The sequence below is a fragment of the Rhineura floridana genome, chromosome 4 (genome assembly GCF_030035675.1).
Source record: "Rhineura floridana isolate rRhiFlo1 chromosome 4, rRhiFlo1.hap2, whole genome shotgun sequence".
In the NCBI taxonomy this organism is placed as follows: domain Eukaryota; kingdom Metazoa; phylum Chordata; class Lepidosauria; order Squamata; family Rhineuridae; genus Rhineura; species Rhineura floridana.
The window spans coordinates 184,956,052-184,980,873 of NC_084483.1; the positions used below are offsets into that span (position 1 = coordinate 184,956,052).

Genomic DNA, 24,822 nt, shown 5'->3' on the forward strand with positions numbered 1-24,822 from the left:
TCAAATAATAAACAAACGAACAAACAAATAAATCTTTTTTTCTAATGTATATGAGTGTCCTCTGTATGGTTTGCCTGGAGGTGATGTTTACTCATCCCAGGTCATCCAGCCAGCAGAGATGTATAAGTTCAAACAGTTCCTCGTTCTTCCAATCAGATTTCTGCTGAGCTCTCTGTAAATTAGTTCCATAGCTTAGAAGTGCTTCTGGTTCAGCAGTAAGCAGAATAAATGACTAATAGGAGTATAAAATTAAATTTCTTGGAAGCACATGTTTATTGTAAGCCAAAACAATCTCCCTGTGTCATACCATTTTTCTTTGTTGTCGGCTACACATTCATCCTTCTCTGTTCGGCTTTCTAACCCATCAGCCACTTTACTTCTCCTTCTGTCAGAAAGACTTGGCTTCTTGTTTTGTTTTTAATTTAAAAGAACAAGTAGCAGAGCTGCTTTTCAGCATAATGCTTTTTAAAAAAAATTAACTTTGTGCAAATTAAGCCTCCCACGCCATCTTTTATGGATTGTCATTCCCTTAGCAAAATATATGGGCTAGGGCTTAAATTAGTCCTGCTGCTTTGTTGTTCTTTAGATCCAATCTTGTTACACTTCTGGATTTGATTTTTTCCCCTTTGCATGTAATTGTTGCAACTGAAGAGGATTTATAGGCCCACACAAATTCATAGCAGTTGAAAGCCAGGAGAGGGCTCTTCAGCTGTCTCCTGCTGGAAGGGCGCAAATTTCCATCCCACCTCTTCCTCTTCTTCCCACTCCCCCTTTTTTTGGCAAGTGGAATTATATTGATGGTTGCTAGCAGATTGATGAATATGGTAATACGCTTATGCAATATTCCTCCTGTTATCCTCATTTAGCTCCCAACTCAGCAAGATATTATAATGTGTGTGTGCCTAGTTTTTATGCATGTGAATTAAGCCTGCTCGTTTTGTCCAGCATCAAAAGTTCTTCAGATGTTTAAACACATCTTTGAAAAGCAGGGATGAGAAACCGTTTTCACCCCAGAGGGCCACATTCTCTTACCGGACCCCTCCCTGAGGCCCCAGGGAGTGGTGGGTGAGGCCAAAGTTCAAAGTGGGTGGGGCAATGCGTTGTTGTTGTTGTTGTTGTTGTTATTTAAATTTATATCCCGCCCTTCCTCCCAGTAGGAGCCAATGTGACTCTTACCTTTATATAGTAGGTTACATTCCAGGCGTACAAAAAACAGGTTTACACTCACACGCCTCTCCCGTTCCCAACAAGCAAGAGGCATTATTACAATTCAAGGACGAATTCTTGTCAGGCTGAAACACTTAAGGAGGGCAGCGAGCAGGGCTGCGATGTGTGCAGCCTGGTGAGGGGTTTGGCCAAGGGCAAAAGAAAGAGGCCTGGAAGACTGCACCCCTGCTGTAAAGGGACAAAAGAAGTGTTGAAGGCGGGAGATGTGCCCAAACTTCATTTCAGCCTTTAAAGCGACAAGGTTTCTCTGGAGCCTTAAGACTCCCTTTCTGTGGGGGTTTGCTCTGAGCAGCAATTAGTGACCCGGACTTGGACGAAAAGGTAGATAAACATTCCAGAGCAGATGGCACAGTACAGCTGGGCAGTATCGAATGCACTCTTTCTGTTAACATAAGGATTTACATTTGCACAGGAACTTCCCCATCACTCCTCATGCGCTCCCCAAATCTGCTTCAGAGTTGGGGGAATCCCCCACAACAGATTTAGGGGGTTCACACAGGGTGTGCAGGGAGAAAAGTTCCATTGCACAGCCAAAAACCTTGTGCTGGCAAAATGAGTGCATTGAATACTACCCCAATATTACCAGTCAGTTTTGAACTCTTTGGGAAGCAGTGTTATTAAGTTTTTCCCAAAAATGTGCTTGGAATTGCTGAACCAATTCCAAATCAGGCTGGAGAGTTGACCCCCTGGTGTTCATGGAACTGCTGTTAAGTGATTCAAATCATTTTCACCACAATAAGAGCTGTCATGGCCAGGGCCATAGCTAGTGGAATATGAGGTAAAACCACCAGTATGCATTCTTCAGATGTGTCTCTGAACTCAGTTACAGAAATTGGAGCTGGAAAGACAGCGTTTAAACTGAAGCCTGAAGTCATAGTGCAGCAAGTACTGCTCTGTTAGGAAGTCAAGGCTTCCTAGTATTTATACCTGGCGTAGCCCATCCAGAGGCTTCAAACTGCCTGCCTATTACAGGTGCTGATGAAGCACAGCTCTGTTCAGTTCTGTGCCTGAAGAAAGCTTGAGGACTGAACACCAGGCCTGGCTTCATCATCTAGAATCCTTGGGCAGCTCCTAGGATCCACTGCCACAAAGGCCTTTTGTCTGGGCCCTGTTGGCCATAGTCTTAGGCCATCAACTTAGTTTTCCCAAAATGCATTGCCCTGGAATTTCTATAATTCTATGGCATGATAGGTTTCTTTAAAAAACCATGGCAGCTGCCATATTTTTGTGGTGGCAACCATGATTTTTTTTTGTTAGTTTGTTTACTGACAGTACCACAAAATGCTGGAAGTTCCAGGGCATTGCATTTTGGGAAAATTAAGATAGTGATCACAAGTATAGCACCCTACTGAGGCATCCCTCAACCCTGGAGGCAGCATTGCTGAGCATAGTTATCTTCTTAAGTATCCATCTGGTGCAATAATAACATTTTGACATGGTGAGAGAAAACCACCATAAATAAGCATGTTGCCATGTGAGTAAATCTCAGAAAAAATTATTGCTAAGGGAGTGCATAAAAAAACCCACAAAGCCTAGACAAGGGCCCACCAAGCACCAGGAGCTGAGTGTGTAGCCCACAGATCTTATGTATCTATGGGCAGCTGCCCATAGTTTCCAGATGCACTAGAAGTAACAGAATGATAACCTGCTTGAAGATGACTTTCTCTAAAAAGAAGAGTGGAAATTAACATTGATTATTATTTATTTTTTTAATAGGAGTTAGATTTAAGATCATCAGGCATTCTGCATTCTGCATTCACTAAAACTAGGCACCACCTTAGTGGTGGAAGGGTTGTAGCTCAGTGGTAAAGTGTCCGCTTTGCATATAGAAGGCCCCAGGTTCAATCCCTGGCATCTCCAGGTAGGGCTAGGAAAGGTACCCTGCCTGAAACCCTGGAGAGCCACTGCCAGTCATTGTAGACAATACTGAGCTAGATTGATTGATTGATTTAATTGATTGATTTATTGCACTCGTATACCGCACCATAGCTGAAGCTCTCTGGGCGGTTTACAGCAATCAAAAACAAATATACAATTTAAAACACATATTTTAAAAACAATTTAGAACACAATTTTAAAATTTAAAACAATATAAAAACAATTTAAAACACATGCTAAAATGCCTGGGAGAAGAGGAAAGTCTTGACCTGGTGCCGAAAAGATATCAGTGTTGGCAACAGGCACACCTTGTCAGGGAGATCATTCCATAATTTGGGGGCCACCACTGACAAGGCCCTCTCCCTTGTTGCCACCCTGCGAGCTTCCCTTGGAGTAGGCACCCGGAGGAGGGCCTTTGATCTTGAACGTAGTGTACGGGTGGGTTCGTATCGGGAGAGGTGTTCCATCAGGTATTGTGGTCCCAAGCCATGTAAGGCTTTTTAGGTCAAAACCAGCACCTTGAATTGAGGTCGGAAACATACAGGCAGCCAATGCAAGCGGGCCAGAATTGGTTTTATATGTTCGGACCGTCTGGTCCCTGTTACCAATCTGGCCGCTGCATTTTGGACAAGCTGCAGTTTCCGAACCGTCTTCAAAGGCAGCCCCACGTAGAGTGCATTGCAGTAATCTAATTTGGAGGTTACCAGAGCATGGACAACTGAAGCCAGGTTATCCCTGTCCAGATAGGGACGTAGTTGGGCCACCAACCGAAGTTGGTAGAAGGCACTCCGTACCACTGAGGCTACCAGAGCCTCAAGTGACAGAGATGGTTCTAGGAGAACCCCAAGCTACGAACCTGCTCCCTCAGGGGGAGTGCAACCCCATCCAGAACAGGTTGGACATCCACCATCTGGTCAGAAGAACCACCCACTAGCAGCATCTCAGTCTTGTCTGGATTGAGCCTCAGTTTATTAGCCCTCATCCAGTCCATTGTCACAGCCAGGCACCGGTTCAGCACATTGACAGCCTCACCTGAAGAAGATGAAAAGGAGAAATAGATGGACCAATGGTCTGACTCAGTATAAGGCAGCTTTCTGTGCTTCACCAATTAACCCAGCCAGCCATAGAGCTGAAAATCACCAGCTAGAACAAGTTAAAAGCCCAGCTTGTAACTGATTGCTCTCATGCTTTCAAAGTGGTTGATACCAAGTGAGAGCATGTGGTCACTTTTCTACATTGCAAATAGTTTTGTGAATCAGGTTGTTCTTTCCCGAGGACCAGCAAATGTAGTGATATTTACTAAATATATTTTTGAATAAGATTCCTCCTTTATTGTGTTTCACAAGAAGCACAGCCAATTGTTTTTACATACCTGGGGGTAAGGCTATATCCTCTCAGATCCTGGGAAGCAATAGCAAGCATGCCAAGATTGAGAACTTTAATAAAAAAATTCTGCCGCTGGTGATAGCTGTGATTGCATTCCGTGTAAACACTTCTGGCATTCTTTGACAATAGTTAATATAACTTGGGAGGCTGATTGGCTTAGGCATTGGACTGCTGAAGAGTCAGAAGGTAATAGCTGAAAATAAGATAACAGTGCCATTGCTTGCAAAAAAAGTCAAACGAGCATTTCAAGCCTGGCCAGTTCCCTTAAAGGCAACCAAAAAAAGAGCAAAAGTTACTTCCCAATCCCCTTTTTGGTGTTTTTAGTCATAGCCTGCAGGACTTCTCACTGGAGTTTTTTCTCCTTACCAGGCAGCTCCATCAGCCTTTATATCCTAGGCAGTACAGCCCCATATAAGAAGTTGCTTTATACCAGGTCACACTATTTGTTCCTCTAACCCCAGTATTGTCTACTTAGACAGGTGGAGGCTCCCCAAGGTCCTGGGCAGATCTTTCATGTCACTATTACTGTCCTTTTAACTGGAGATGCCAGGGGTTGCATCTGGTGCCTGCTGCATGCATGTGTTCCTCCCTCCCCAGTGTCATGGCCCCGTCAGAGGACTCAGCAGACGAGGATGACTCAGGAGTAACAGCAGCAGACCCAGAAGGAGAAATGGAGGAAACTCCTGAGAACCCAGCTCCTTCTCCCCCTCAGCTGCAGAGCACCCCAGACACAGCTGAAGCCCTTCAGCCAGACACTGCCAGTGAACAGGATACTCCCCCCTCACCTGCAGAACGTAGACAACAGAAGGTCAGGCAGAAGAGGGGCAGGCCTGTCCACTTAAGGCCAAAACGCTGATGGCTCACACCTGCTGACAAACCTGCTCCTTAAAAGTCAAACCTTGGCTTCAGCTTGTTGCCGACTACAACGTCAGGCGTGACCACTGTGTGTCTTCCTATCCCCTGAACCTTGACTTGGACTGATCTCTCGGCAAACTAGAACTGGACCTTCACTGATGTCTCTTCTGGATTTCTGGCTTGGCACGTAAGCTTTGAATGGCCTCTGCCCTTATCTTGCTTCCTCCTTGCTAGCCTGGCAGATTTATAGCCAAGCTGCTGACTGAGGATTTACGGCCTGGCAATTACCAAGGAATCTCCAGCCCTGCCTGCACCCCCACTGACACTGCTGTCTCAGTGAAGAGCTGACACCCTGCCACAAAAAAGGTGCAGCTCCCCCTGCCGCCTCCACTCCCAAACCAGGGCTCACATCAGCTACCTTTTGTTTTGCAAGCAACAGCTAAGACTGATCAGCCAGCCAGGCAGATGAATATAGTAGCAAATCTTTGGGGGGACATAGTTCAGCGGTAGAGCACCTGCTCTCCATGCAGAAGGGGCCTGGTTTAATCCCCGGCATGTCTAGGTAAGACTGGTAGAGACCCCTGCCTTAAACCCTGGAGAGCTGCTGCCAGTCAGTGTAAACAGTACTCAGCTAGATGGACCAATGGACTGACTCAGTGTAAGGTCGTTTCCTGTATCCCTGTGTTCTCTCCCCATCCCGAAATCAGGATCTGTCTCAGACTCTACTTGCTTTTCCCCTCCTGCCATATCCCCCAGGGTGAAGCCAGGCTCCTGTCCAGTTATCGGGGCAGGGAACCTTTTTCAGGGCAACCCTCCAGGAATCACATGCAGGTCAGTGGCTTGGGCACAGGCAAAAGTGGGCAAAGCAGCAAATGTGCATTTAACCTCTGCAGAGCAGGATAGCTTGTGTACTCACATCTCTCCCTATCCGCTATGCAGACAAGCAAAGAGGCATTGTCAGAGTTTAAGGATACATTCCAGCCAGTCAAAAACATTTGGGGTGCGAAGCCCGGCTTGATGGAGCAATGGTTTGACTCAGTAGAAAGCAACTTCCTATGGTCTGTGTTTCAGAGTAGCTTTGCCCATCCACATTAGCCATTGGCTCCCAAAAACTTGATTTGCTGAAAAGAACTATAAAAGCGTTCTGTTCAGGCTGAGACTTTGCCTGGGCAGTGATTGTTCTTACTGACTTCTTGTGTGCCATTTGGCCCCTGGCTTGTGATTCCTAGATTTGGCCAGTTCTCTGGGACTGTGGAGCTGAAAGCATACTCTGGTGCCTGCTATTGGCCAGGGGAGCAAGGGCCACCAAGGAGCTCAGCCCCCTGCCTGCCAAGAAGAACATTGTGACAACATAGCCTCATCCATTGTCCAGACAGAGAAGAAGCAGCTGCTCCTCCATCCCTCCCAGAAAAAAAAAATTAGACTCCAACTACCAGTAGCTCTAGGACTGCAGAGCGAGAGGGCAGTCCGCTCCTGGCTCCATCCATCCATTGTTTAGGGGACTAAGAGTTATTGGGTGGTGTGGCATTTGGGTATGGCTTATTATTATTATTATTATAGTCAAGAATGCCTGGTTTCTAAAATGGTTCTGTGGCAAGGAATTGTATGGGGGTGGACACCTTGCCTGAATTAGGGCCTCTGAGAGGTCATCAGATGTCAGTTCTCACAGCTGAACTCAGTTAATTAAGCAGTAAGCAACAACACCTGCTTATCACCCTGAGACTGGTACTTCGAGGCCAACCAGCCTGGAAAGGTTGGTGAGTGTGTGACCATTAGGCGTGAAAGCTCCAGAAGATTTCATCATCAGAAAGCCCCGTGATTGGCTAATTAATTCCTGGCTGTTGCTGGGCTTTTTCTCATAAGAATATGACCAAGAGTTTAGGTCTTTGTTCCCCAATGTTCTTTGGTACTACCTGATATTGGAGTTCTATTTTCCATCTGCTATCCGGGCTATACATCTCTGGGGAGATGTGGAATCATGATGTTACTCTGCTGGTTTACCCTATTGTGCGAATATAGATTAGGCTAGACAGCTTTGTTGTTTCTATTTGCGATTTGAACTCTCTCTATATTTTACCCAGCCCTTGGGGGGTGTTTGGTTGAAAGAACTATTTTGCTGCTATACTTTATATTTTATTTTAATAAAGCTATCTCTTATTTACCAGTGTGTGTTCATTTCAGGGGGAAATTGGCTCTGAATCAAGGACCTTGGCCAATTAGCCACAGACTACCGTATATTGGGGTAGTTTGCCTGAAGGCTCCAAGACAAGGAGCGAACCTTCAGCTCTTGTCTTTTGGAATCCTGGGCAGGTCTATTTCTGGCACTTTGGGTTTCCCCTTGACCCAGAGTGGGTGACCAGGTTTAAGGGGTGGTGGCAGTCTACCTACCTTGCAGGGTTTTTGCTGGTTTACTCAGCCCTGGAAAGGGAGGCATGGGTTGTGCCTGGTTGTTGCCATGGAGGACAGGGCTATCAATGGCTACTAGCCATGATGGCTGTGCTGTGCCACCCTAGTCAGAGGCAGCATGCTTCTGAAAACCAGTTGCCGGAAGCCTCAGGAGGGGAGAGTGTTCTTGCACTCGGGTCCTGCTTGCGGGCTTCCCCCAGGCACCTGGTTGGCCACTGTGAGAACAGGATGCTGGACTAGATGGGCCACTGGCTTGATCCAGCAGGCTCTTCTTATGTTCTTATGGAATCAATTGCCTTGGGCTTGGGAATGGAGTCCCGGTGGGAACTGGCAGCAGTTCTTGACTATTATTATTTATTATCATCCATTGCTTACAAAACTTCCTTAGGAGTCATTTGATTGAAAGGTGGAGTATAAATTTTCAAATTAAAATACATAACCGTAGGTCCTCGGGTCCTGGCTCTGCTTGATGGCTGCTTACCGGTATGCTCTGAGGCATGATTAGTAGTTTATTTAAATAATTTTTTTCATTTCATATTGCAGTGGTCTCAGGAAAAGACTTAATTTGCGCCCCCCCCAGGCAGGAATTCATAAAAGGCCTGCACCCTCCCCCCAGTTTAAGTCAACAGTTTCAGTGCAATCCTCTCTGTCTCTTCAGAACTAAGCCCCATTGAGTTCAATGGAACCTATTCCCACGTAAGCATGTATAGTTTTGCAGTCTTAGGAATTTAAAATATTTTCCCATCCTGCCTCTTGTTACCAATACAATGGCAATGTTAATGGTGACATTTTTTATATTAGTATTCTAGCTTTGTAGCTGCTAACTAAAAGTAGATTACTAGGCAATGGAATAATTGTAGTAATTTCCCCCATAGCCATAAACAAGAATTACTGCATTTCTTTCAGGGTCAGATATTTCAATTTTAGTGAGATAGTTCAATTTAAAAAAAAAATCTGAAGGTTTTGTGAGGGCTTAATAACATTTTCATGTAGAACATAATAAATCTTACTGTTTGCATTAACAAAAATTGATGTCAGTGGGTTGCATTAGTATTCTTGTTCAATATTTCTCATTGTGAAAAAGCAATAGAACAATTACTTCTTGTTGAGCAAATAGTGGAACCAACTCATGTTTATTAGTCCATTTTTTCCTTTAAAACAATGGATCTCCCTCTACCTGTAGCATATTGTGTGTGCGTGTGAGCTAAAATACACATGAATAACAGAATAGATTCTGTTAATGCTTTTAATATAAACTAACATTAAAATTCTTATCTCTGGTATGCTGATTTTTCTCAATTCAGTTATACAATAAACAAAAGTGCAGGGAAAGGTTATTCATTTAAAACATTTTTAAACTGATCTTCAGCTGAAAAGGGTCCCAGAATGGCTTATAAATGAGATTGATAACAGACAAGACAGTCCCTTCCCTCAGACTTACAATCTAAAAGGGATGCCACAAAAGGGGGGGGAAGGATGAGGAGGGATGAGGAAAGCCAAGCAAACTCAGGCACTGGTTCTTAAAGTCACAAAATTCTTTTAATTTCCAGCTTGAATGGAAACAGTTCAGGCAGAGGAAGATACAAAAATTCTTCACCAGCACACAATGTAAAATGAGATTCTGAGCATGTTCAGCACATTCAACAGACCAGCCTTGTTAGTGCTTCTGCAAAAGTGTGTTGATGTTAGATGCTGGGGGAGGGGAGTTTGCCTCCAGATCTGGCAGTAATCAGTTTTAGACAATTGTAAGGATTATGAGCCTTTAAAAATTTCCAAGTATTAACAGTACTTTCCAGCCATTTGCAGAGTCTGCCACTTTCAAACTTTGTGATAATGGGTGGTATTCAACTGAAATGTTGTGCAAGGGCGAGTGCAACAGGATTCCCCTGCCCCCATGTGTGTGCCCCATGCCATCTCCAAATCTACTCTGGAGGGTTTGGGGAATCTGCAGAACAGATTTAGGGGGTGCATGTGGGGGAGGAGAAGGCGAGATCATTCTGTTGCTCAAGGAAAAAATCTTTTACGGAACAATCTGCTTACCACTACGCTCATTACAACCCATTGTGCACTTTTCTGCTCTGTAGCATTTTACATGAGTAGTATTTTCATCTTGACTGCACTTGCAAAGCTTGCTCACAAAGTACGTTCTGTAGCTTTTTCAACCCAACTATTAAGAGTAAGACCTATAGCTGAGTGGTAACGTGTTTGCTTTTCATGCATGAGCTGCTAAGCTCAATTCTCGCAATCTACAACAAAAAAGGAGGTGGACTGAAAAGTATCATGAAGGAAGAGGCCACACAGATGATCTAAACAACAAGAACTTTACTATAACTAATCATACACAGGGAACAAGGCCCACAGCATGGTGCTGCTTGTAAGGTAGGCCTGGAACTAAAACTACCACAGCAGTTCCTGGTATGGCTAGCTTGGAGGGCCAATACACTACACCCCTCCCCTCTAGCTCTCATAGTCCTGAAGATACTTGGGACGAGCCCTGGTGCGGGTCGATTGATGACAATTTTGCATTGAAGCTGATAGTGCACCCCCTAGTTCCCCATTTGGCTCTGGTTCATGCTGGTCCACTTCAGGGTCCAGGCGCAACTGCTCTTGTCCTGCATCAGGAGCAGGCACTGGCTCATTTTCTCTTTCTACCTGAGTATTTCCAGCACCCTCAGAGAGAACTGATGGAGCTGGGCTTTGCCCTCTCATCTGGTCCACATGTTGATGTAACACATGGCCGTCCAGTGTTTGAGCCCTGTAGGACAATGTGCCCGTGGCCTGGGTCACAGTGGCAGGAATCCATATTTCACCAGCACCGTAGTTCCTGACATATACTGGGTCACCTGGGGTGAACACCTGTGCAGGTTCTTGAACTGCAACAGACTCCCTTGGTCGGTCCTCAGTCAAGTCAGGATGCAACCGATCAAGCAGAGTCGTTAGTCATCTGTTCATTAATAGCTCAGCTGGGCTCCTTCCCATTGTGGCACAAGGTGTGATGTGTTGTGTCAGGAGAAAACTGGCAAGGGGACGGTCCCAGTCACCTTCTACAATCCGTTTCAATGCATCCTTTGTTGTCCTGACCATTCTCTCGGCCTGGCCATTGGTTGCCAGATGAAAAGGGGCTGAAGTGACATGCCGAATCAGTCCATTATTCAGGAATGTGTGGAATTCCACAGATGTGAACTGAGCCCCATTGTCTGAGACAATGGTGTTTGGCAACCCTTGTGTTGTGAAAAGCCTGTGTATGTTCTTGATAACAATATGAGATGTCATTGATGATACTGGAACCACTTCTAACCATTTGGAGTATGAATCAACAACAATCAAGAAATTTTGTCCCTGGAAGGGGCCTGCAAAGTCGATATGAAGCTGTAACCATGGTGTTTTTGTTGATTCCCATGGGTGCACTGGGGCATGTGTGGAGCTGGTCTTGAAACCTGACACTTCTCACAACTTTTGACGCATTCTTCAATCTTGCTGTCCATCTTGGGCCACCATACATAGCTGCATCCCAGAGCCTTCATTTGCACTATACCAGGGTGTCCTACATTTAGGGCCTCCAACACCCGATGTCTCAACACAGTAGGAATAACAACTCTATTTCCCCACAGAAGGCATCCCTTGTGCACTGATAGTTCATGTTGTTTGGATACAAATGGTCTGAATTTCTCCTCAAGCTTCCCTAATGGCCATACCCTCCACATCCAGCTGAGAACACGGGCAAACACTGGGTCCTTGGACGATGCAGTGGCAATATTCCCAGCATGGAGGGGTGGTTCCGGTAATGACTCTAACCCAGAGCTTGGAAAAGTTACTTTTTTGAACTACAGCTCCCAACAGGCCAATCCGTGGCCATGCTGGCTGGGGCTGATGGGAGTTGTAGTTCAAAAAAGTAACTTTTCCAAGCTCTGCTCTAACCAACAGCACATCCAGCAGAGGGGTTTCATCAACCCCAGCAGAAGGGAGATGGAGGTGGCTCAAAGCATCAGCATGGGCAATGCTCCTGCCAGGCCGATGTTGCAATGTGTAATCGTATGCGTTCAGGAAAATCGCCCACCACAACATGCGTGGAGATAATACTTGAGATGTCTGCTGGTTAGGGGCAAACAATCCCAATAATGGCTTGTGGTCAGTAGCAATAGTGAATGGTTGACCATAGACATAGTCATGGGATTTTTTTACGCTAGCCACAATAGCCAGGGCCTCCTTATCAATTTGGGCATAATTCCGTTCTGTTGAAGACATTGTTCTGGAGTAGAAAGCAGTAGAAACCTCGCGAGAATCCTCAAGTTGGTGGCTCATGACAGCTCCAAGACCATATGGAGATGCATCACACATGAGAATCAAGGGCTTCCGTTCATCATAGTGCACCAAGACACTGTCAAACAATAACAGGTGTTTTACATCATGGAAAGCCTTATCATGCTGGGCTGTCCACTGCCATGCAGCATGCTTGTCAAGAAGGTGATGCAGTGGTTCTGCCACTGTAGCCTTATGTTTCAAGAAGGCATGATAGAAATTCAAGAGTCCCAAGAAGGCTTGGAGTTCCTGTTTATTACGGGGCACTGGAGTTTCATGAATTGCTTTACATTTTTCTGGGGAAGGCCAAATGCCAGCGGCATCAATACTATAGCCAAGGAATTCAATTTGGGAAACACCAAATACACATTTCTCATGCTTGACCTGGAGACCAGCAAAATGGTGCAATACATCCTGCACCTGTGAGGAAAGTTCAGCAATGGAGTTGCTGGCAACCAAGACATCATCAAAATCCGGTATGGTATCTGGTACTCCTTTGAGAATGTCCTCCATTAAGCTCTGAAAGATTCCAGGGGCCACGCAAACACCATGTAGGGTGTGTCACTGGCTCCAAGATGCCTTGCTCTATGAGGCGATCAAGTTCAGCATCAGTCTTTGCTTGCAGTGTGAACGGAACACGATGGGGTTTCATACGGATGGGGGCCACGGTAGGATCCAAAAACAACTAAATAGGAGGCCCCTTATATTTCCCAAGACCTTTATCAAAAACAGTTTTGAAATCATTTACGATGCTATCCCATAATGATTCACCAATCTGGTGGACCTCCATGAGAGCAATGCCCAATGGCTCAAACCTGTCTAAGCCAAGGAGACCGGTGCGATGCCCTTGAGCAACCAGTAACTGTAATGTTCCATGGAAAGTTTGGTAATGCACTTCAACTTCACAGGCGCCTCTTACTGGAACCTGATTTTCTTGATAATCAGTAAGCTTGGAGTGGAAAGGGACAATTTGTGGACCCCCACAAGGAAATATTTGCTGGTAGGTTTCCAATGAGATGATAGCATAACCTGAGCATGAATCAACTTCCATGGTGTATGGAGTGCCCTGGATGGTGACTGTCACCTTCACCTTCCTCACACTGGTGGAGTGCCGCAACCCTGGCTTGATGTGGTTAATCACCTCCTCTGCGTTGTTATATGTGGAAAACTTCTGTACAGTGTGTGTGGTATTGCTTTGTGTCCTTGATGGTGTTTTCCCCTCCACCACAGTTCTGGGGGCGGCTGCTTCTGCTTTGGCTTCGCATACTCGCTCAATGTGCCCAACTTTTTGACAATACTGACACTGTGCACCTCTGAAATGGCAGGCATGCTGTTCATAGGATCTGCCACAGCTCTTACATTTCACTGGAGAAACTTGTCTGGATCTTGGAGGTCCTGGAGCACCAACTCTGGTTGATGAGCAATTGCACTGCAGCCTGTGGATCTCTAGAAGTTGTTGATTTGAATCTTTAGCCAGCTGGGTTTCTGAACAGGTTGAGTTTCTTGCGAAGTGCACTTCTCGGGTGCTTGCTGCTGCTGCTTCGGTAGCCAGAGCTTCCTCTAATGCAGTCTTGAACGAGAGCTGTCCTTTTGCAAACAATCGCCTTTGCAGGCCCTCATCATGCAACCCATAGACCAGGCGATCACGCAGCATCTCCTCAAGGATTGGGAAATTGCAGTGTTTTGCCATGCGTCTAAGTTCAGCAACACACAGTGACACACTCTCCCTTGGGCCCTGATTTCGTTTGTAGAAAGAATTACGTTGTGCTATTTCAGACAGTTTTGGAGAGAAATGTCCTTGTAAAGCATTCAGGATATCCTCATAAGATGTATTAGCAAGTTTTGCTGGTGCTAGGAGGGCCTGGGCTAAGTCCAAAGTGTCTGCCCCACAGACACTGAGTAACGCAGTATGCTTCCTCTCTGACTCTGTAATGCCATTTGCTGCCAAGTAAAACTCCAGCCTGGCTGCATAACTTTCCCACTTGCTGGGACATGCAGTATTAAATTCTTCAAGATGCCCTCGGGTGGCCATATTGCACAAGATACACACTGACCTGGAGTGCTTTGCAGTCGTTTTCACAAGGCCCAAACTGATGTCCTAATCCAGTCTAAGGAGAAATGTGCTCTCCCTTTCAGCCTAATGCATGAAGAAAACACTCTGTGTGCCTCAGTAGATCCCATCCTTGTGGCCAGTGAAAAGTATCATGAAGGAAGAAGCCACACAGATGATCTAAACAAGAAGAACTTTACTAAAGCGGGGCCCTACTGTATAGCTAATCATATACAGGGAACAAGGCCCATAGCATGGTGCTGCTTGTGAGGTAGTCCTGGAACTAAAACTACCACAGCCTGGGGCTGACTCAGCAGTTCCTGGTATGGCAAGGCTGGAGGGCCAATATAGTACACATACCTCCTTCTAATTTGCTGCATTTTACATGGTGGCTGTATTCTACCCCCACTGTTGGAGGCAGTATGCCTCTAGATGCCAGTTGTTGGGAATCAAAAGGGGGGATAGGACTGTTGCACACTGTCCTGCTTATGGGCTTCCCATAGGCATCTGGTTGGCCACTGTGATGTGGGAACAGGATGCTGGATGAGATAGGCCTTTGGCGTGATCCAGCTGAGCTTTTCTTATGTTCTTTTGTATTGTCTCTCTCCACTGTCTTCTGTTGCCCACTTTTTCCTTTTCCTCGCTTATCTGTTTATTTAAATTGTAAGCCTATAGGCAGGGTGTTTTCAGTGTCAATTCTATGTTTTAGCTGTACTTTTTCTTTTAGGCATTTTTGTTATGTGTGCCTTCAAGTCGATTACGACTTATGGCAACCCTACGAATCGGCGATCTCCAGTAGCATCTGTCATGTACCACCCTGTTCAGATCTTGTAAGTTCAGGTCTGTGGCTTCCTTTATGGAATCAATCCGTCCCTTGTTTGGCAAGACCCCTTGCTTGAGTGCCAAAAACAGATGTTCTTGAATACTTATGGGGGACAGCTAATTTTAGAGAGGGAGAGGAAAAAAAAAAAACAAGATTGCAAAAAACAGCAGTAACAAACCCATATTTCACATTTCTTAAATAATCCAGCCCCCCCCCCATTTTATTTTACACGACCCAAACAAGGGGATTGATTGTGTGTCCTGTAAGCAAGCCATTGTTTAGGAGTCCAAAAATACACAAATGCCAGAAGGCACATTTCCAAATCTACATATCAGCAGGCTTATTTCTTTATGCGATGTGACATCTTGTCAACATTTCAGAGTAATGCTGTCCAGAATCATGCTTATGTGCACACATTTAAATATATTGCTTTCCTTTTTGTTTTGTTATGTAGCTGAACTCTTCATGGAACAACAGCATCTCAAAGAAGCGGGCTTCTGTATCCAGGAGGCAGCCAGTCTCTTTCCCACGTCTCACAGTGTGCTGTACATGCGGGGGAGGCTTGCAGAGATGAACAGCAGCTTGGAGGAGGCTAAGCAATTGTATGATGAAGCATTAACCGTGAATCCAAACGGAGTGGAAATCATGAATTGCTTGGTGAGTACATACCAGGGGCTCTGATCCAGATTTGTGTCCCTGTCAGATAGCAGGGGCGTTCTGTGGGAATGGGTGAGGGGTGGGGTCTGGCAGACGTATTCCTAAGAGTTATATTCTGGAATGTATGGTTCTTGAACTGTGATTTGATACTCATTTTTTTTGGGGGGGGGGAATCTCAGCATTGTTATCAGTGCTGGAATAGATCCTCCCTTGGAAAATAATGCTTTTGTGAACATTGTGATCCAGGTGAGCTTATCAATAGCAAACAGTTTTGCTGTGTAAGAGTGCTACAGAGTGCTCCTCCTGGCCCAAATCGGCCCTAAATATTTGATGCTGGGAACTTTACAAGGGCTGTGGCTTCAACTTTTTCAAGTCCGCACTAGGACTTTGGAAGAAGTAGACTTTGTGTAGCTGGGAAGGTAGCCACAAAACTCAAGCTCATTTGAAGAACAGATGTGATGTCATCACTTGAGTTAGAAAGTCATAGATTCAGCGCTAACATTTGCTATGGATTCACTTGGTGGTCTGAGGCAACCTAATATTCTGTCAGCCATATGTATGGTATATAATGATAATGATTTACCCTACAGAGCCTTTTTAAGGAGTATCAAGATTCTGGCCTGGTTTGCATGTAACTCTAAAGCTTGGTTTATCAAGCTATGGTTTATTAAACCATGGCTTAGCGTTATGTGTGAAACCAGCCCAGTAGCTTAACTATGGTTTAGTAACTATGATTAAGGGCTTCTCTTTAACCAAGGTTTGTAGTTGTTTTGTAAACCTTAGTTAATATTAACCATAGCTTAGTGTTGTGTATGAACCCATACTTCCTCCTTAACTATAGTTAAGGAGCCATCACTGTCTAAAAACAACAGAGCTGTGAGTGAAGAGCTGCAAAAAACATCAGACCACTCTCAGGGCTTGACTGCTATCACTGGTGCTGTTCTGGGATGTAATGAACAAGGTTTAAGTGATCATCTGCCAGACATCTCAGCTTTAACTATGGTTTATTTACTATGGCTGACATTACTACTTTAATGTTATGTGTGAACCAGGCCAATGTACATAAAATGGTACATACTCGGCTCTTCAATATTTTTCTTGATGATATCATGTCAAGGCTGTCTAGTCCAGAATTCTTTCCCCTTCAATTGATCCCCATAATTTTTTTTACTACTTCTCTTCTTTCATATCTAGATGATATGGTTCTCCTATTTCTTACTAGTTTGGGCTAAAACGACAATTTTCTAGGCTTGGTGAATATTGCAAGGAGGAAAATCTAAAGATGAATTACTCAAAAAACAAGGTTATGGTCTTTGGAAAGAAACATCAGAAACTCTGATTCTCAATAGACAAGCAACCAATTTATCAATGCCATGAGTTTAAATATCTGGGAATTCATTTTAAATACACGCTTCCTTAGAAGATTGACATAGAGATAATAAAGCTGTCAGTGTCTAGAACCTTGAGAGAGCTGTATTAGAACTAGAATGTACAAAATATGGCTTTCTAATTAACACTGCCTTTAAAGCAAGGCAATAGCTCAGATATTTATGAAGCAGAATTAAGGGGCTGGATTGATCCCCACCATGTCCCTGCAGTTATTTATTCGTTTATTTGTTAAATGTATGCCCCGCCCTTCCTCCCAAAAAGAGCTCAGGGCAGCAAACAGGCAGTAAAGCACTAAAAAGGGTATAAAACATCTTAAAAGCAAAACTTGTTAAAAAACATACTTAAAAAATCTTTTAAAGAAGGCTGTCTATGACTACAGTGTGACACCTTACAAAAATGATTATCCAACTATATAATATAACTATAATTATTACATTAAAAACATAAAAAGAGAGCCCTGCTGGAGTAGACCCCAGGTCCATCTGATAGTCTAGGGTCCTCTATCCAACTATAACTAGCTAAATGCAGCCAGAAACCTAAAAACAGGGCACAAAGGCAAACACCCCATTTGTTTCCAAGTGACTGGTATTAAAGGATATACTGCCTCTGAACATGGAGGTTTCATTATCATGGCTAACAGCTGCTGACAGACTTGGCCACCATGAATTTGCCTGATTGCCTAATAAAACCTAACCTAAACTACTTGGCCACCACAACCTGTGGTTGCAAATTCCATATATTAATTTTGTCTTGTGTGGAGAAGAGCTTACATTTGTTTGTTCTAAATGTACTGCAGATTAGTTTCCTTGGGTGACCTTCAATTCCATCATTAGCTGATAGAACCCTCTGTTTCCCACTTTTCCACTTCATTGTGTAATTTTATTGTTTTATATTGTTTCTACTGAGTTTTTTCTCCTTGCTAAACAAGTTGTCCCCCCTGCCCTTTTTGAAGAGAGTCAGAAATAATGATCTTTGAATGGGCACTGCATCTCGTGTTTGCCAGATTTGGAATGTTAGGTGCCACCTGACTGATCCAATCTGCTTCCAAAGCAAACTCCCCATGTGAGCAGGGTTCTTTGTCTCTAGTGTATCAGCGCTAATTAGTGCACAACTCGTCTGTCTCCCCTTAGGCTGTCAGACCTTTAGTCAGGAAAAAAAAATCCAGCTTGGAAACAGTGTGGCTGATTTTAAGCAGAGGGCACAAATCTAGCAGCAAATGAACCGCATCTACTTAATGATTCCTTTGGGCAAAAACAAAGTTCATAAGCACACTTTGAACTCTGTCTAGTTGTATTTAATGAGCAAGTGAGGCCACATGAAAACAATTCACAGTGTTGCCTTCATTCAGGATCAGGATTTGATTCACCCCTAGCAATAACTGGTATGCAACTCTGTCCCCGTGTAGGACAATTGCCACCATCATCACTTGGGATTCTTTAAACCAAAAAGGGACAGTAACCCCACACTTAAAAGCAGAAGCACCTAAACTTTTTTTTGGACCAAGGATCACATTGACCCATGGCCAATGATGGGGGGGAACACATGTCAGTGTGGGTATGATCAAAGTGTACAAGGTGTCTGGGCAAAATATCTCTTCCAAATAAGATTCTTTTTTAAACTATAAACCTGCTTTTGGGGAGGGGTGTTTTGCTCAGACATAGTGAGGAGGATGACAGAACAAGGACAGGCCACACAGAACAAGTGTGGAAGGCCTTTAGCCCTCCGGATCTGTTTTTGAACCTGCCCTGCCTGGCTGGCGGAGGATTGCACCTCCAGCTTGTCTGGTTTCCAGTGACTGCTGGAAACCACACTGTGTTCCAAAAGGGCTAGTTTTCTTGCTTCAGCCTACTACAGCTTGGATCATTACATGCTAATTTAAGGAAGTTCTCAAAAAGAACATTTCCCCCTTCTCCCTCCTGCAACCATTTTCACACACGCACCGGCCAAAAAAACCTCTTTGGAAGGTCAGGGGGACTACATGATCAATATGGGATGGGTTACAGGGGGAAATGAAACAGATGGTGGGGGCACACAGAAGAAAGCCTCTACCAATGCCTTCTGCATGCAGGAAGGTGAGTTTATTTATTTATGTATGTATTTATAATCTGCACTTTCATAAAAATATATCAAGGCGATATACAACATATAAAAATAAAATCAGCAGTAAGCACCCATAAAACATCATTAAAAACATAAATAAGTATGGATTGGTTAAAGAGAGAACATTTATATTGCAAAGGCCTGTTTAAAGAATATAGTTTTCAAAAGACGTCTGAAAGAAGGGAAGGATGGCACCTGCCGAACCTCTCCTGGTAGGCAGTTCCACAGGGCAGAGCCTGTCGCACTTAAGGCAGCTCGGTCCCTAGTGGAGGTTTATTGAACCTCAGGGGCGTGGGGAACCACCAGAAGTACCCTATCGGGGGATCTCAGCAACTGAGGTGGAGCATAAGGAATCAGACGGTCCTTAAGGTTGATGTGGGACCAAGCATTCTTTCAGATACCCACATACCAATCCATATAGGGCTCTAATGTTAAGCACCAATATGTCTGAACACAAACTGGAAAGACAACTGGAAGCGGGGCACAAGCATGATGCTCTCTGGGTGGTTTGACTAGGCCTGAAGAGTTCTCTTGGCTGAGAAACTCACAAGTCAAATAAGGCTTCATAAGGGATTGGTCAAACAAAATTTATTTGTAGAAACAATGTGTTTATAGCCTATGCAACACAACCCATCAATCCAGGCATACCTGCCTACTGCACAAGTGAAATTTTGAAGGTCTGCTTTTTAACAAAGCCCAGGTTGTTGTCTGTTGTACTAAATCCCAAGCTGTAAGCTTGTCTTACAAGTATGGTGTGTTCTTGATGCATTTGTCTAGCTATGACTTCTGGACTGTTTTGTTGTTTGACAGTCTGTCCTTTGTTTTGTTCTTTGTTTTCTTGAAAATAAATAAAAAGATTAATTGTTTAAAGAATGAAGTGGAGAGATTTTCATCTCAAACCAAATAACTTCACTTTAGCAACATCACTAATTACAAATGTGCAATGTTCAAGGTTAGGAGAAGTCTTCCATCTTCCAGGAAAGTGGCTATAACAACACAACTATGCAGTCAGGCAAGACCAAATGAGCTGTAGTTCAAATGCTTAACAATAGGTATAAAACAATTAATTGAATAATTAATGTGATTAAACAACTGATGCCTTGACTGTAATCAAAACAGTGGCCATGACTGTCTCCATGCACACATACGTGACCATTATCTATTTGCCTCAGCTGCTGCTTACTAACTCCTTAAATGAAGTGGACGTTGTAAAATCTCTTTCTGTCATGAACTGAGCTGCCAATGACCGGTCAGATAGGAAGTAGGGAGGAAAGCGTGCAGGTGTCCTTAGAGGCAGCCGGAACAGTCAATCAGTGGAGGATTTGGTGTAACTATAACAAAGGTAGTGGGGAGTCAAGCCAATTAGAGTTGGTGCTAAGAGTGTGAACTGTGGGCTGGGAAATCCTCACTTCTGGTCTGATTTCATCTGTGAGATCTCAGTATGTAGCCCTTGGCAAGACTCTTAGACTCCACCCTCCCAAAAATCTACACCCTAGCCTACCTTACAGGAGGGTTGTGAGGATTACTGAGCGATGTGCTTTGACTGCAAAATTTGCTGCTATTATTAAATGCTATTAATAATTATTAAATTATTAAAGAGGAGATGCCCAGTAGTAATGGAAACCAAGGGTCTCCCTGAAGTTCTTCCATGCTTGATTCATTCCTTTCCATTAGTATTTCCTTTACTCCTAAAACTACACATGCTTCCATACCTTATATGGAAAGATTCAATGTGGTGATGCAATTTTTGACAACAGTCCTGTGTGAAGCCCAGTGAATAGTTCCACCATCAGTGGAACTGTACAGTGGAATAGTTCCACTGTACAGTCTTCCATGCAACTGTGCTTTCTCATCAGGAAAATGGATTGTTCAGAAACATCTGCATGCCAAACTCTACCTGCGTGTGGAAAGTTAATAATGAATAGCTAAGGATGCAGACAATCGCTTTGAAAATTCTCCCAAGGCAGGAGGGAGCTGCACTAGTGTGGAGCCAGGTACCAGTACTCTAATTTACTTACTGGCTTTATCCCATATCCCCATGCATGCATTTTTCCTTTCAAAGACATCCCTTCTGAGAATAAAAGTAGGGATTACTTAATTTTTCCCCTTTTGTATATATAATTTTTATTAATTTTATGAACACCTCCCAACATCTGTTTCCTTGAAGGCTTGCTTCAGGCTGGCTTGGAGAACAACACAGAAAAGCATGTCACAGAATATTATGCCGACACTAATCAAATGCCTGTTTACCTTGAAATAGAAGAGTGCAAGGCATACTCTTTTCATGCACCACTAAAACAAAAGGTCATAGGATCAACCCTTGCTCCAGTGGGAGCTAGTATCCACTGAGAGTTGCATTCTTTTCCAGCACTTTGGGTAATCACTTCATGGCAAGTTTCTTTTTGTTGCTTTAAAATGATAGGTTTTGCTCAAACACTGTGTACTCTTTGCATGTTACAACAGCCAGGAGGAAAGCAAATGCACTAATGACTTTTTGCAGATGCTGTCACCCATTCAGTGAACTATGCACAGGAGTGCCCTGAGAGTCACTGTGCTGTAGTGGTTAGAGTGCTTTGCCCTCCATCTATGCTGGCAGGACATTTAAGAACATAGCCTACTGGAGGAGGCCAATGGCCCATCTAGTCCAGCATCCTGTTTCCACCACGTCCAGCTATATGCCTATGGGAAGCCGAAAAGCAGAACCTGAATTCAACAGCACCAATTCAATTGCACCACCTGCAATTCCCAGCAACTGATATTCAGGGGCATACAGCCTCTGACAGTAGAGGTAGAACATAGTCTTAAATCTCCTCCATGAATTTGTCTAATCCCCTTTTAAAGCCATCCAAGTTGATGACCATCACTACATCTTGTGAGAGTGAATGCACTGTATGAAGAAGTACTTTCTTTCATGTGTCCTGAAACTTCTCACATTCAGCTTCATCTATGCCAGGGGTGTACCATGGTCCTGCAGCAGCATGGGTGTCAACCTACTCACAGACCTCCCTCTTAGCTGATGCAGCAGCACTTACACTGCTCCCTAAGGCCCCTTACCTTCGACCAGTTGTATGATTGCAGCCTGATGATGATGATGTGGGCAGGGGTGTAGTTGTTCAGGGTCTCAGGGGGTCTTAGACCTCTTCCTTTTTTGGGAGCCAGGTCTCAGCAGGGTCCATATGTCTCCATCATCCTGTGAGCCAATCAGCATGAAAGGGCTGTGTGTCAGCCACTGAGAAGAGTCTTCTAACTTGTTTCCTTGTCATTTCCTGCTGATTGGAACCAATGAGAGTGAAACAAGTTCCTATTAGTTCCTACTTCAAAAAGCCAAGCTGTGGAGAGTAGAGTTCTGTAACTGCAGAAGAAGAGACAGTGAATTCTGATGATAGCATCCTATCAAGCTCAAGGTTCTGGTTTTGGCATCCAAAGCCCTTTACAGCTTGGGACCAGGATATCTGAAATATCATCTTATCCCTTATATACCCAGTCGATCTCTGTGCTCTGCAGGTGAGGGCTTCTTACAGATACTCTCTTATCAGGAGGTCCATTCTGCATAACATGAGAAGCAGACCTTTAGTGTTGTGGCACCTACCTTTTGGAATTCCCTTCCCTTAAATATTAGACAGGCACCATCTCTGTTATCTTTTTGGCACCTACTGAAGACCTTCCCCTTTCAATAAGCCTTTTAAGTAGAGACCTAATCCCAGTCTGCATCTGTGTTGGAATTGCTTTTTAAGATGTTTTTAAAGTTTTTTTTACATATATTTTTAATGATTTTTTAATGTTTTTAAAGATATTTTGTTTTAATATATTTTAAAGTCTGTTCTTTAAGATATTTGAGTGTTTTTTTTTTTAGTGTTTTTGTTTGCCACCCTGGGTTCCTACTGGGAGGAAGGGCAGGATATACATTTTATAATACATTTAATAACAATAATCTACAGAATCAAGTAGTTTGGTAGTAGTAGGAGATAAACACGTAGACACTTAATTTCAGTAATATAAGTGATACCTCTGACAGTGACAAAGGACAGTCAAATGGTGATAGTGATAGAGAAACAAAGCAATATTCAGACCTGGGCAGAGTATTCTATACTCTTAGAAGATTGTATAACCTTAGAAGGGGTGTGGCTGTGAGAGGGCATGGCTGTGACTATTATGAAGGGACGCTGCACTTCTGAATTTGCCACTACACTACTGCAGGTGGGAGACAAGATATTTCATCAAAGAGGGCAAGTTTTGCAGCCAGGTTCAAAGGCTTGTGTGTGAGTTATATTGAGGATTAATTTGCGAAAGGAATAAGTGTATGATGATGAGATTTGTTACCATTATTTTATACCTTGTAATTCTCAGAATTATAGGTGCTCTTGAGGAATAATTCCATGTGTTTGGAAGTGCCCAGAACAAGGGTAACTTGAAACTGCCCTTCTTAAATGTCTTCCCTGTGGCGGCACATTCCCCAGCTAGGGTTCCATGTGTTCCAGTTCTGCTTTAATGACACAACAGCAAGCAAAAAGTGGAAGCGGAAATCACTTGAGCGGCTTCCCTAAACTTGATAGTACAAAACAGCTGGAGGGCATCAGGTTGGGGAAGGCTGCACATGAGCATCCACAACAGTCCTCAGAAGAATGTAGTAAGGAAGCCAAGCCACAAATCACATGGTCTTCGATGTCTGTATACTAATGCACAGAGCATAGGAAACGAGCAGGACAAACTTGAACTCTTAATATAGGGGGGTAATTACAACGTGATAGGTATAACTGAAACTTGGTGGGATGATTCCCATGACTGGAATACAGCAATTGAAGGATACAACTTGTTCAAAAAGAACAGAAGGAATAAAAAGGGAGGTGGAGTTGTGCTATATGTTAAAAATATATATCCCTGCACAGAAATACAGGAAGATGAGCTTGGTAGCTCCACTGAGAGTATCTGGATTAAAATTAATAGGGCAAGTAATAAAAGGAATGTGGTGCTTGGAGTCTACTACCTACCACCCAATCGAGGAGAAGACGAGAAGATAACTTTGGAAAAGGAAATTGCCAGTGTTCAAGGAGGCATGATGTAGTAGTAATGGGGGGCTTCAATTATTCCGATATCTGTTAGGAGACAAACTCTGCAAAACACAGCCCCTCCAATAAATTTCTCACTTGTGTTGGAGATAACTTTCTCCTACAGAAAGTGAAGGAAGCAACCAGAGGATCAGCTATCCTGGACTTGATTCTAACCAATAGAGATGTTTTGGTGGATGAAGTGGCAGTTACGGGAACTCTGGGGGAAAGTGACCACACCATACTTGAATTCTTGCTTTTAACAGAAGCAAAAGCTGAGAGTAGCCATACGTGCACCCTGGACTTCAGGAAAGCTGTTTTTAATAAACTCAGAACAATTGTAAGTACGGTTCTATGGCAAGCCACACTAATGAGAAAAGGAGTCCAAGATGGGTGGGAGTTTCTAAAAAAGGAAATTCTAAAAGTGCAATGGCAAGCAATTCCAACAAGGAAAAATGGGAGAAACAGCAGAAGACTTCACAGAGAGCTGACCTAAAAACAAAAAAAGGACACATACAGGAAATGGAAAGAAGGCCAGACCACAAAGGAAGAGTATAGGCAGGTATCACGGAATTACAGGGATGGTGTCAGGAAGGCTAAAGCTGAGAATGAGCTGAGGTTAGCGAGGGATGCTAAAAGCAACAAAAAAGCTTTCTTTAGGTACGTCCATAGTAAAAGACAAGAGAAAGGAAATGGTGGCACAGCTA

At 43.8% G+C, this 24,822-nt stretch overlaps 1 protein-coding gene across 3 annotated transcripts in view; it reads left to right on the forward strand.

The window, feature by feature from the left end:
• TTC7A (tetratricopeptide repeat domain 7A) overlaps window positions 1-24,822 on the forward strand; it is a 316,394-nt gene that overhangs the window by 215,893 nt on the left and 75,679 nt on the right. For all 3 annotated transcript variants that reach the window (XM_061625444.1, XM_061625445.1, XM_061625446.1), the window contains one exon: window positions 15,379-15,581. In XM_061625444.1, the coding sequence (XP_061481428.1) occupies window positions 15,379-15,581 (203 nt within the window). The remainder of the gene's footprint in view (window positions 1-15,378; window positions 15,582-24,822) is intronic.